Source organism: Cynocephalus volans, chromosome 10, assembly GCF_027409185.1.
Source record: "Cynocephalus volans isolate mCynVol1 chromosome 10, mCynVol1.pri, whole genome shotgun sequence".
Lineage (NCBI taxonomy): Eukaryota > Metazoa > Chordata > Mammalia > Dermoptera > Cynocephalidae > Cynocephalus > Cynocephalus volans.
In genome coordinates, this window is record NC_084469.1 from 124,643,564 (window position 1) to 124,657,760 (window position 14,197).

General features: G+C 36.1%; 1 protein-coding gene across 6 annotated transcripts in view; it reads right to left on the bottom strand.

The window, feature by feature from the left end:
* Positions 1-14,197, bottom strand: part of CNTNAP4 (contactin associated protein family member 4) — a 257,433-nt gene that overhangs the window by 214,266 nt on the left and 28,970 nt on the right. For all 6 annotated transcript variants that reach the window (XM_063110395.1, XM_063110396.1, XM_063110398.1 and 3 more), the window contains exon 2: positions 7,149-7,259. In XM_063110395.1, the coding sequence (XP_062966465.1) occupies positions 7,149-7,259 (111 nt within the window). The remainder of the gene's footprint in view (positions 1-7,148; positions 7,260-14,197) is intronic.

Sequence of the window (14,197 nt, forward strand, 5' to 3'; positions counted from 1 at the left end):
TAAATGAGATAAAAAAAAAAAATAGGGTAGAGGGAGGTTTTATTGCTGGCCGTCCCCATTCTTTAACTCTATCCTTCCCTTCCCTCCTTGGGAAGATGCTCAGGATACACATGCAATGGTATGCAACAAGACAGCTATCAGCTGACTGTTTCTCTGGTTTGCAACCCCCATACTTTCAGAGCACATGTACTTTGCAGCCAAAAGTACACTGGGGAGCATTCTCGTTCTAAAGCCGAGGCTGAGTCCCTTCACACATGTATGCTAATATTTTGTTTAGAGCATTTTGCATTTATATTCATGAGAGAGGGTGGCTTTTAATTTCCCTTGCTTGTTTGTCCTTGACAGAGTTTGGTATCAAGGTTATGCTGGCTTCATAGACTGAGTTAGGATGTATTTTGACTTTTGCTCTGTTCTCTGGGAGAGAATGTGTGACATTAGAGTCGTATTTTTCTTAACCGTGTGCGGAAGAATTTGCATTTAAAGGAACATCAGTCTGGGGGTTTTTTGGTTGGAACATTTTAATTATGGATTTATTATCTTTTATAGACATGAATGTTTAAATTTTCTTTTTTATTTCTTGAGTACAGTTTTGTAGGTTGCATCTTTCAAATAATTTTTTCAATTTTTTTAAGTTTTCAAAATTACTAGCAGGAAGTTTGTTAAAATATACTATACTTTTGTCCTATTGATTATCTATATTGCAGATTTGTCTTCTGTCTCATTAGTTAATGCACTTTGGGTCTGCTTTTTGGATTTTTTTTTTCCTTTCTTTTACTTACTTTTGGTTTAATCTACTGTTACTTTTCTAATTTCTTGAAATACTTCGATGGATCATTCACATTTAGCTTTCTTTCTTTTGTTAATACAGTCATTCCTCAGAATTCATGAAGGATTGGTTCTAGGATCTGCCACGGATATCAAACACTTACGTCTCGGATACAAAATGGCATAGTATTCACAAACAACCTACACGCACCCTCCCATACATTTTAAATCATCTCTAGATTACTTATAACACTAATACAATGTAAATGCTATGTAAATCCTTGTTGCATTCTTTAGAGAATAGTAACAGGAAAAAAAGTCTGTACATGTTCAGTACAGATGCAATTCTTTCCCAAATATTTTTAACGTACAGTTGGTTGAATCTATGGATGTGGAACCCACACATAGGGAGGGTCAACTGTATTTGCAGTTGAGGTTCTCAGTTTTGGTTTAAACTGCATCTCACAGTTTTGATTTATAGTATTTTGTTATCAAGTTAAAATGTTTTCTAATTTCCACTGAGATTTCTTATTGAGGAATGTATTAATTAAATTCCACACCATTCTGGGTTTTTAAGTATTTTTTAATGAATGATTTCTAGCTTAATTCCACTGTAGCCAGGGCACTTACTCTGTATGATTTCAATCCTTTGAAATTTGTAGAAGCAGTTTTTATGGCCCAGCGTGAATTTAGGTAAATATTCTAGGTACACTTGATAAGAAAGTATATCCTGCAGTTGTTGGAGATAAGCTACATGTTATATAAATATAAATTATACATTTACCTAAAATTATACATTTTGTCAGTTTTGTTAATTTTGCTGTTCACATTTTCTGAATTTCCACTAATTATTTTTTGTGCCTACTTGTTTAATAAGCTACAGAAAGAGATACATTAACAATAAGCCTAGTATGTTTTGCATTTCTATTTGTATTGTCTATTTCCACTATTGTTTCTGTCCATCTTTCTTGATATATTTCGAAGCTCTGTTATTTGGTGTGGAAAATGTCAGGTTCACTACACGGTATTTCCTTTCTCTCTGGGATCTTTCCCCTTGAAGGCTGCCCGTCTTGGTTTTTCTCAGACACATACAGCACTTAATACTTTCAAGTTGGTTTACTAGTTTCTAAAAATGCAGCTAATTGGAGCTGAATATTTGTGTCCCCACAAATTTCGTATGTTGAAGCCCCAACCCCAGTGTGATGGTATTTCAAAATGAGTCCTTTGGGAGGTGATGAGGTTTAGATTAGGTCGTGAGGGGGGGACCTAAAATGCCCTTATAAGAAGAGGAAGACAAAGAGAGATCTTTCTCTCCACTCACATGCACCCAGGAAAGGCCATGTGATAGAGTTTGGATGTGTTGTTCCCCCAAAACTCATGCGGAAATCTGATCCCCAATGTGACAGTGTTGGAAGCTGTTTGAGTCATGGGGATGGATTCCTCGTGAATCGATTAATGCTCTCCCTAGGTGGGGGGACTGATGAGTGAGTTCTCGCTCTATTAGTTCCCATGAGAGCTGATTGTTTAAAGGACCTGGCACCTCCCCTCTCTCTCTTGCTTCCTCTCACCATGTGATCTGCTTGTACCCACTGCTGGCTGCCTGCTGCTTTCTGCCATGAGTTGAAGCAGCCTGAGGCCCAGTACAGATGCAGCTGTCCCAGAATCATAAGCCATATAAACCTCTGTTCTTATAAATTACCCAGTCTCAGGTAGTTCTATACAATATTACACATAAAAAGAGCATGTTCCCATAGAATTTAGAGATTCTCAAATTGAACCCCATACTTTTATAAGGAAAAAGTGAGAGGCAATGTCATTCCCCAAGGCCACCCACAACATAGTATTATAATCCACTTTTTCTGATTTCAAAACCAGTATTTTTTATCACTATAAATTACTGTCAATTGGCTACTTGGCACATTCACACAGATGACATTACGAGATTGACTTAGAGCTGAAGAATGTGTGCTACGAGGACAGACAAGGACAATAAAGGGTAAGAGAGATCAGATGGCGGTGGAAGGGGGTCAAGATGGGACAGAAATATCTAAAGTGAAGAGGGAACCAAGCAGTCAGCTGGACAATCATCTCTGGCACTAAATCAAATGAATCGATACAAGAACAGAAGTGATTCTATATTAATCTTAGAGGTGGCAGCAAACTCTCCTCTGCTTTAATGAATAGAGGATATGGGCATATTGAGAAATAAAAGATGTACATCTTCACTCATCTTTATTTCACCTTCTCAAGGCTGGTATTCAAAATATAATCTCTAAGCACAAGTGACACACCACTGAACACAAAACTGAGCTGGAGCTCCACTTTCCAAACTTTTCTCAAAATGTTAATCTCTTAGTAAGGGGTTTTTTAAAAAAATTTTTTTAAACTTCACAAACCAATTTCCAATGCAAAAAAAAAAGCAAAAATATTTTAAATACAACCATCACACCTCCCTAGTTCACAGAATTTGACTAAGGACATATGAGAATGTTTTATCATTACTTCAATCTGACAATGAACATATAAAATATAACCATAATTTTTTGACCCTGCTTTGCTTTATAATTAATCAGGAATGAATGGACTCGTTCTGTAATAGTTGTGTGGAAGGCTGAATTCCCTGAGATTACCTGTGTGTATATCTGGTCCTGTGAGATTTGCTAAGATGCGGTGAAGTCGCTGGGGACTATTTAATCACATATGTATTGTTTACGTAGCAATCTGCTACACAATCATATATGAATGCACAAATACATGTTTACACTCAAGCATATAAATATTTTATTTTTGCTGTGGACAATAATTATATTTACTACTTCATTATTTTACTTGTGTACACAAATATATCAGTTTACAATAACCCACTTCCAAGGTTTCCTAAGTAAATGAAAATACTTTCATTCGGGTTATACTGCCAGCTCAGGAACAGTTCTACAAGATGTGGCTTCTTCACATTCTGTCCTAAGAACACATTTGGACCGCCAAATGGTATACTGTAACCTGCCTGATCTCTACACTGATAATACTAAAACTCAACATATACATAACTTTAAGTTGCCTGTTAAAATTTAAACTGTACTGAAACTCCAGCAATGGTAATATTATATAAAGGCAGAGAGACATTTGATTCCATTTTATCACCAGTATTAGTACTGATTGGTTTTTGTTTGTGTTGTTTACAGTTAAGTACACTTCTCTGAGCCATGAAATCTCCTGGGTTCAAACTGATATGTATCTTCTTGGGACAAAAGAAGTAAATCATTTGTTGTTAAAAATTATTTAAGTTAAACAGTCCTCTGGAGCATCATTTAACAAAAAAAGGAGTTATTTATTCCATGGCACATGTATTAGTTTCCTGGGGCTGCCATAACAAAGTATCAGAAACTAGGCAGCTTAAAAGAGTTGTTCTCTCACAGTTCTGGAAGCTGGAAATCCAAAATCAAGGTGTCAGCAGGGCCATACTGTCTCTGTATGTTTTAGAGAGAAAAATCCTTCTGGGGCTCTTGCTAGCTTCCGATGGTTGCTGGCAATCCTTGAAATTTCTTGGTTTGCAGCTGCAATTTCTGCTTCCATCTTCAAGATCCCTCCTTCCCTCTGTCTCCTCTGTGTCTCTGTGTATCTCCAAATCTCATTCTGCTCACAAGGATACCAGTCATTGGATTTAGTGCCCACCCTAATCCTGTATCACCTCATTTTACATTGACTACATCTGAAAAGACTATGTCCACATAAGGTCACATTCACAGGTATCAGGGTTAAGATCTGAACATATCCTTTTGGAGAACACAATTCAACCCACAACAGCACTTGTGGCATAATTAAACCAGTATACCTCAAAAAAAGTAAATTTTTTCCTCCCTACTGGTAGAGACAGAATCACTCTGTTTAACAGGAGCCTTTTCCTGATCCCCTTCCCTCAATACTGGGGCCCCTAGTTATTTTCACACTATCCCTCTATCCCTCAGCTGGAAAACAAGGGGTTCTTTCCACTTTTACTGCCTGTCCATTTTATAGGCCTTTAAGTATTCCATATTGCACAGGAAATAAGTCCTCAGGGCCGAGCCCGTGGCGCACTTGGTAGAGTGCTGCGCTGGGAGCGCGGCGTCGCTCCCGCCGCGGGTTCGGATCCTATATAGGACTGACCGGTGCACTCACTGGCTGAGTGCCGGTCACGAAAAAACGACAAAAAAAAAAGAAATAAGTCCTCTGTCTGTGTATCTAGGATACTGAGACCTTTATTTGCTGGTTTAATTTATTTATACATGACCTACTGACTTGGCTGAACGATCTTCCCCAGCCTGATCTAAATACTATGAGGAATGTTTCAATAGTGGAAATAATATAGCCTTTAATAAATCACTCAAAATCTGACAATCCTTTGTGAACACTTCATGTAATTAGTAGGAAAAAAAGAAAAACTAAATGAAAAAGAAAATGTAATCAAGTAGGTTGACAACCAGCAAAAGATAATTAAAATGATCCTATTTTGTTTCTCAGTTTCATTAACATGCAAATGAGATTCATGAAGTTTGATACTGCGTTTCACCAAGAGCCATAGAAATGAATTAAGAATGAAAATGAGGCCCACTGATGGAGACTCCTGATGAGTATATAAATTGATGAAAAATCTTATTTGATCCAATTAATAGCATATTTTTTTGTGTGATTTATCAAACCTCAACAAACAGAATAAAGACAAATAGGTAAATTAAATTTCGTGTCTCTTTCAGTGGACCACATTCTGTGAAAGCTTTTATTACTCAATTGAAATGGTGGTAAATGTCAAACTCTGCTTTACTTTTAAAAGGAGTATAGGATGGAGATCTTACTCTAAGATCAGTGTTGTGATGACATCATTCCTGCTGCTACGGTCATGGGTGCAGGATCTGCAATGGCCCTCAGAGGACCAGGAGAGCCCACTTGCCTGGTCACTCAGGGATTTGGGATTGCAGAGAGAGAGAGACAGTCCTGAGTGACCAATAACTCTCACTACAAGGCTCTTAAAAGAAACAGACAAGCTTTATCTACACGGATATATTCCAGCACCCCCCAAATTTCCCATTTGATGCAAGGATCTGGGTTCTCACCTTCCACTAATATTTTCACACTCAGAAGCACACATGGCAGATATCTCAAATAATATGACATGAAATTTTAAAATAAATTTTAACTTAAAATCATGATCGGCGCCGGCCCGTGGCTCACTTGGGAGAGTGTGGTGCTGATAACACCAAGGCCACGGGTTCGGATCCCATATAGGGATGGCCGGTTAGCTCACTGGGTGAGTGTGGTGCTGACAACACCAAATCAAGGGTTAAGATCCCCTTACTGGTCATCTTTAAAAAATATATAAATAAATAAATAAAAATAAAATAAAATCATGATAAAGTATTACATGAATACCTACATTGTAATCAGAACAGTGTATAATACATGTATAAGGTGTACCAGATGCCAGAAAACAGACACACACAGGTACACACATGACCTACTTGGTATGACTAGTGATTAAGGTGTTCAAACATTAAACAAGAGCACGAAGGATAACATCAAGGAGTGAAAAGAAGTGACTGACTGATAGGGCATGAGAGAAGGGGATAAAATATATGGGTGAAGCACAGTTTTAATAACATATAATGGCAGTATCTATTTTTTACAGTCGTTAAAAATGTTTTCTGTGTTAGTATTGCCAACATATGTGCAGGTGATTTTTACCTTAGCATATGATGAAAAGCAACCACAGTAATGCTCTGTCTCTAAGTAAATGGTGTTTTGAAATACTTTATTTCTACAGCAAGTTGCCACTTAATTATCTTCACTTTCCTTTAAACATATGCCAGCAATGAAACACAACCTACCTAAGAGATAGTGAACAGTATGAACTGAGCATTCCTAAAGGAGCATGGAAGCCCTATTAAGTTCCACTTCCTCAACAGGAAAGAAAATCATGTCAACAACACTGAGAATTAAACAAACTGAGAGATTATTATTTTTAAATAACTAACATTTTTAAATTACTTTTTTCAAACTTCTTTCATTCGAAATAGAAGGCCAATTAAGTTTTTATCATGACTATGTCCATAATGATTGTATATTGCTTTGTAAATTTATTTTGTAAGACACATAAAAAGCTGGCCAGAGTGAAGGAACTCAATTCTTCAGACATGGAAATGATGACAGATAGAGGATTGTCAAATAGAATGTATCCCTTTGCCATTCCAGAACAGAAGTTAGATGTCATATACATCTTATGAGTGTGAACCATTTGTTTATTCCGAAATTTACTTCCTTTTACAATATATCACTTATAATAATTGTTTAAAAGAGAATGAAAAATTAATGAGATTTGCCATGGACCGATCAGAGGAAAAGAGCAGACTTACCATCTCTTCTATTTAGCCTTGCAAAGCCAGGACCATGACTGCTAGAGAGCTCGGAAGAACTGCTGAATGATGTCTGAGGCAAGGCAGACACAAGCGGGTCATCACAATCATCTGCCAGGAGGAAAAATGCCACCTGAGGGTTAGTGCAGTGCTGACAGCTTTCTTGGAATCAGTAGACACAAACAAACAAAACAACAACATCAAAAACTAAGATCGAAGATCTCTAAAAATATGCCACCATGTATATGCAATATTCTATTGGAGGCCTGTAAAGTTCAATCAGAAAAGAAAAAGAACTTAAAGACAGGAGAATATGGAAACAGAGAAAGAGAACAGAAACAAAAATACCTCATCATAAAAAAAGGATTCATAAATTTAACTATATTAAAATCAAGAACTTATGTTTTCCAAAAGATAGCATAAAGTGAAGAGAAAAATTACAAGATGCAGAAAGTACATGCAAAACATATGAACCAGTATGTAGTTAGTAATCCAAACAAAGGAAAACAAAACAAAAAATAAAGAAAAACAGAAACCACCTTTAGAACAATTAGAAAACACACTAGAAAAAAATGGCACAAAGTACAACCAGAGACTTCAGAGCCAGAACCTATAAAAATTGATGCTGAAACTTATCAGTAAAAAGAAACGGAAATCAGGACTACAACTGGATACTATTTTACAGACAGTCAACTTGCAAGTTATAAGAAGTCTGACAACACCATATTATCCAGAGAATGTGAGCCAGGAAATGCTCCACCACACCGCTAGTGGCAATAGAAACTTAAGCAACTACTTTTACAATTTGTCATTAGATCGTACATTTGAAATTTCACACACCAATTCCATTGATAATGTAGGTCCTCCTGGACAGATCTTACCTAGGATGAACTACTGATCTCAAGGAGCCTTGTCTTCTTACCCAAGGGTGCTATACAAATGCCAGTATTTTTTGTGTCCCATGAAGAGAAAAAAGTTGGGAAGTACAGAAGAAAAGTAACTTGCATTCGAGCACTAGGAGACATGTACCTTTTCTAGCAACATCACTCATAACAGCAAAAAAAATAATTAACAACTCATACATTCAATGGCCAAAGAGCAGATAAATAAATCATGGAACCACAGCAACACAAAACAAAACGATTGGATCTTAGAAACAAAATTTTTGTGAAAAAAAATCAAGTTGTAGAAGACCATATAACATATGTTGATAGTTTTTGACAATCTGAAAAAAGCAAAGCTAAGTAATGCATTGGTTAGGGACATATGTAATTTTTCAAAAGTATTTCTAAAAAAGAAAAGGAAATCATAAAATTCAAAATCGTGGTTACCTCTGGAGGAAAGCAGAATCAGGGTCAGAGAAGAGCACACAGTTTGATGTCATGAAATTGGCAATATTCTAATTCTCGGCTTCCATTTTATTATGATGCTTCATATATAAATGTATATATACACATATACACATACATATTTGTATATATCAATATGTATATAAGGATATGTATTAAAGTATATACATATCTATCATCTGTCTTTTTATGTGTATCACATATATTACCATCAACATTAAAAATAACTATAAGGAGAAAATGCAATAATAGTCTCATGTTTGCCGTGATATTCATATATGCTTAATTTATTCAGTTAATTCTTCATTTATGTAATCTTTAAGGTATTTGTCTATTATCCTATGCAATTATTAAGTTGTTCTCATTTTTGCTCTGAGAAAAATATTTATCTCACATTTAGTATTTAACATATATTAGTAATTAAAAATCGTTCAGATATTGTCCCAAATATTTTAATTGACAATAAACAATTTAATTTAAATCAAATTAATCCAACAATCATCTAGATTCACCTGAAATTTTATGAAGCTCATTCCCTGAACATAATTCTTCAAATGAATTTGCCTAAGGTAGCATTAAAACTGTCTCATTTTTATTTAAAGTCCACTCTTTCCTTTTTTACACCTTAAATTCTTTAGCTAACTCTTAAAACAGACAGTTCCTGCATGTTTATTGATTGGCTTAAGTACTAACACCAGCCAATCTAGTTGTAATTCAAGCATTAAGGAGTGTCGACATAAAAAGACATACAACCCATGGAGTGTTGAAGGAAATTCTGATTATGCCCAATTGCAAGCAACAACCAAAACTCTTCAGCATGCCGCTAAAACTATAGTGTGTGTGTTTGCACACATAAATGAGTGCATTACATGTATGGGTGGAGGGTGCATGTGTGGGTGTGTTCACTAGAAATACAGTGATTTTTTAAATTATTATCAGTATGCAGGCGTAAATGTGATGAAAAAGGGTGTTTAACTCCAATTCACAATCAATTACTCAGATTAAAATCAATATCTTGAATGTAAAATGCCTCTCTAGTGCAATCACTCTAGAGGGCATATATTTGTTGCTCATTTGTTTTTGCCAACTATAAATTGAGAATCAATATTATTCTACTTTTAGCTTTAAAAGAATGGCATTAAAATAAGGAAGGGGTACTTCATTTATGGGAGAGAGACATGTAGTATGGGAAATGGATCGTGGACAGGCAGAGAGGGGGTTTCTGATGTCTGGTAAAATTTCAGTTGCTGACCTTAGTGGTTACATGAAGTTATTAATCTTTATCACGAGCATATATGCTCCCCCACAATCTGTTGTATGTTTCTTTAGCAATAAAATATTTTATTTTTATAAAAAATTAATAGTAACACACACACAATTAGTAAGAACTCTGTGCTAAGAACTTATGATCATTTTACACATAGTAACTAATCTTTACCCCCCTTAGTTGAGGTACTAATATTATTGTTATCTTACTGATGAGGTCATTGAGGCACAGAGTTTGGTTAATTTGCTTGTCTCACTGTGGTAGAACCATGATATTTACAAAGCGACTTGGGGTCCAAAATCCAGCATGTATGGACACTATCATAATTATTATTTCTTCAGGTTTGGGGTGTAGGAATTTCATCAGACACCATAATGGTACGAATAAAACATCTCTCAAGGAGTTGTGTACTCCAGTTCCAGGTTTATCACCCACTTGATCTTCAATAATCTTGACATCACACCAGGGGGGAGGGTAGTGGTGGAGGTCAGCCTCCTGCAGTAGTGATGAGCATGGATTGACTAATAGGACCATTTCCCTCTAGACATTAATGAAATGGAATTCTGGATCAAGTATCAGTCTCCTGCAAATTTAATTCCAGGAAAACAGTTTTCTCTGACTGCACCAGTAAAATGCAGGTTCTGAACTTGCAAACCACATTCCAACAAAGGTTTTCAACTAGAGATGATTCCACCCCCTCCACGGCGCCCACCAAGACATTTAGCAATATCTGGAGACACTTTGGTTATCACAGCCAGAAGGGTACTACTGGCATCCAGAGATGCTCTAAACATCCTATATTGCTCAGGGCAGCCCTCCATGACAAAGAATTATCTGCTCCCAAATGTCAATAGTGCCAAGGTGGGGAAGCACTATTTTAAATTCTGGTGAAAGCAACCCAGCAGATTAGTCTTCCCCTGGAGTAATCTCTCAGCTAGAAGTCTCCAGCTTCCTCCTCTCACATTTTAGTGATTATCATCACTAATTTATAGCTAATTTTCAGATGCAAATAAAGATCATTCAGGGCACGTAAGTATATAGACATTTAAGTAAGGAGCTTTTCAAATGTGAAATAACATTTTAGCTATTTCAACTCAAAACGTAATTGTATTTTTAAAAAATTAAGTACTATATCAGATCATCATATTATCCTGGTCCCTTTCTTTACCCCTGGACCACAGGCAGCATTCTTGGTAAAAGGGTCACAGGAGAGCATGGACGCTCTATTCACTAGTGAAATTTAGTAATATAATCACCAAACATTTTACGGAAGCTTGTACAATTCAAAATGGTAGCAGGGCATTTTGGGTTAATTATTGCTTTTGTCTATTAGAGAAAGAAATGAACATTACCTAGTGGGAGTTCGTCACTCTATGCTTTTCCAAAATTATTACATTTTATACTTAAATTATATACTATTGCATTTATACACTTATATTATGTAACAATTATTACATTTACACACTTGTATACTACATTATATTTGACTTTTTAACAGGCATTTTAGAATTTCCATGTTAACCTTGATATCAGTGTAAAATAGTAAAACTATAGTTTTTAGACTTTTTGGTAAAAAAAAGAATTCTACATGCTGATTACATTTAGAGAGTTTTGGTGAGTTCTGTTAGAATATACATATCAGAAAAAATTACCTAATTTATGTTGAGACATTTTTATACACACACACACTCAAAAAAGACACATAAATTTACGACTTTCGGGTCAATATCTCAGGAAAGTTATCATTTACTCTTCACATGAGAGAAAAACTCATCATTGTCATTAAAAACACAATGATAAATTCAGTTTCTGGCAAACTGCATATAAAAAAAAACTCATAGCCTCTTATGAGTAAAGGTGCAAGCTACCTTGAAAACATTTTAATATAGCTCTATAGAAAGTAATTTAATTTTATTTTATGAAGGGCTTTAATGCATAATTATCATAAGTAAGTAAAAGCTGTTCAGTTTTTAATAAAAGTAATTCAATTTTCTTAATCTGTGTGTAATACTACCGGTACTAAGATAACAGGTATATATTATTGGGTGCTTATGTTCTCAGTGCTTTACATGTATTAACTCATTTGATCCTGATAAATATTCTAAACTATGTGATACTATTAACTCCTGGGACAATTGAGGAAAAAGAGACACAATAGTTAAATAATTTACTCAAGGACATATGACTAATAGGTGATAGAAACAGCATTTGGACCCAGCAATATGCTGCCAGATCTCCTCTTCTGAACCAACACATTGGTAAAACAGTATTTGTAATCTAAAATATCCTTGATAAAAATAAACAGTTAGGGCTGATTTTCAGTAGCATTCAGCTTAGTTGCCAATGAATAACCACTCCCTCTGTTTCTTGGATAACCTACCAAAATCAGTCACACGTCTGCTAATGAATCATATTTCCTACAAGAATATGCATTGAAGGAGACTTGAGGAGAGGAGAGGAAAGAATAGGAAAGGACAGGATGCAAATATGCTTAAAATCTTCAAAAATTCCCATACATTTTGGCATGAGCTTTAGAAATATTAGAATCTCAATTCTTTCCGAATGCAGTTTATTTAGACCTACTACAAATATTCCATTGACAGATTCAGGATTAAGGAATGGCCTTCTCTTCAAGAAATCTATTTCCTTGAACAAGATGTCTTATTCCAATCTATATGATTGAAATCGTCCTCCAATTGAAATTGGAAGTCGCCAATAAGAGACAAAGCATGGGGTTATGTTAGCATACATTAAAAAATATTGTGTACAAGGCAAGATTTCATCCAAAAGTTTAGACAAAGATACGATTCTCTAACCATAAGCCCAGTCTGAGTTAGTGCTACAGAGTGTTTAAGTTTAGTTTCAGGGTTCCAGGTGGAGCCCTGGGATGACACACAACCTAGTACCTGACACACCTCTGTTTCCTGCCCAATAAGGGACTGAATATACAAATGAACAATGGCCAGTCTACATACAAAAGTAGAACTTTTAGCAACCAGTCCAAGAAGCCAACCTACTATCTACAGTAACCAGTCTAGGAAGCCAAGAAACTCCTGTAGCAATTGACCCAAAACAGCCAGGACTTGGTTGACAACATACAGCCTCCCTAATTTTTGCCTGTTTCCAACTTGGGACTGGCTAAGTGTATTTCATAGAGATTCAGAAAGCCAAATATGCACCCAAAACCAATCACATCAGATGCTCCGCCTCTAGTTACCTGCCTCCAATCACAGCACACTTGAAGCCTTCCCTGACCCCCTTCCCCCGAAAGCTTTTCTCTCCTCTGCCTGCCTTTGAGTCTCCGCCGAGCTCAAGTGATGGTGGCTGACTCGCCTGCTGTAGCAAATTGTGAATAAAGAGCCTTTGCTTGTTCTCTCTTGGGTGGGCTTCATTTATCTCCACACCACTGAACTCTTCCCAACACTTCCATCTCATCCTCACAGCTGTATCCATCCAGGTATTTATTCACTCAGCACACCAAAGAAAAGCCACCAGAGTCCATCCTGAGAACTCATGGAAGACATGGGTATGGTTGAAAAGCAGCATCAACCTCCTGTTAAAAAAATATCATAGATGAGCTCCGGGTTGTCTCCTCTGTGTAGTATGGACCTTCAGTAATTCATCCTGCACTGTAGAATCATATGAGAGAGATTTAAAACTGCCATGACTGTGCCTCACAGCCAGGACTATGCTAGTTTGGAAACCACTAAAATTTACTTGCAAATTAATTCCTATCCAACAGAGAGTTGTGTTCCCTTCACAAATATCTTTATGCTTTTCATACTGTTGCATGGGGCTATTTAAAGACTGAAGAAAGGGTTATGGCATCACACCCCACCCCTTTCTCCCTATGTAGCCATGTCCACTGATGATGTGTGGAGGCAGCTGCTACACGGTGACATTTCAGAGAGAAAAAAAAAAGAAAAAGAGTAAGTCTTAAGGAAAAGTGATGATACAACCAGGCTTGAATAAAATATCATTTTCCTAAGAACAGATGACAAAATATGAGCCTATCCTGGCTTTATCTCTCATCCTGTCATCCCTACCTAAAATAACACTTCAATTCATTTAAATACCACTGAGTGTAGACTACTACTAAATTCTTTAGCTTCTTTGAGTATTAATTTGTCTTTGACATGAAAATTGACATTCATTTGAGGACGCCAGTTTTAGATATATTAAATAAGACAAACGTGAGCTTCTAACTCTGTCAATCAGTGGCTGAAACCTAAAAAATAACATATTGCTGCAATTTAAAACATATAAATATTTATCGTCATGTTTTCCTAGAGCTGAGCTAATGACAAGGATGATTTTCTCGTTGTCAAGTAATTCATTTAGGAAGCAGACTATAAACTCCTACGTATTTTCTCCTTTATAAGCCATGAGTGAATTACATATATAATTATTAGTACTCTGTGATGTTAATGGGT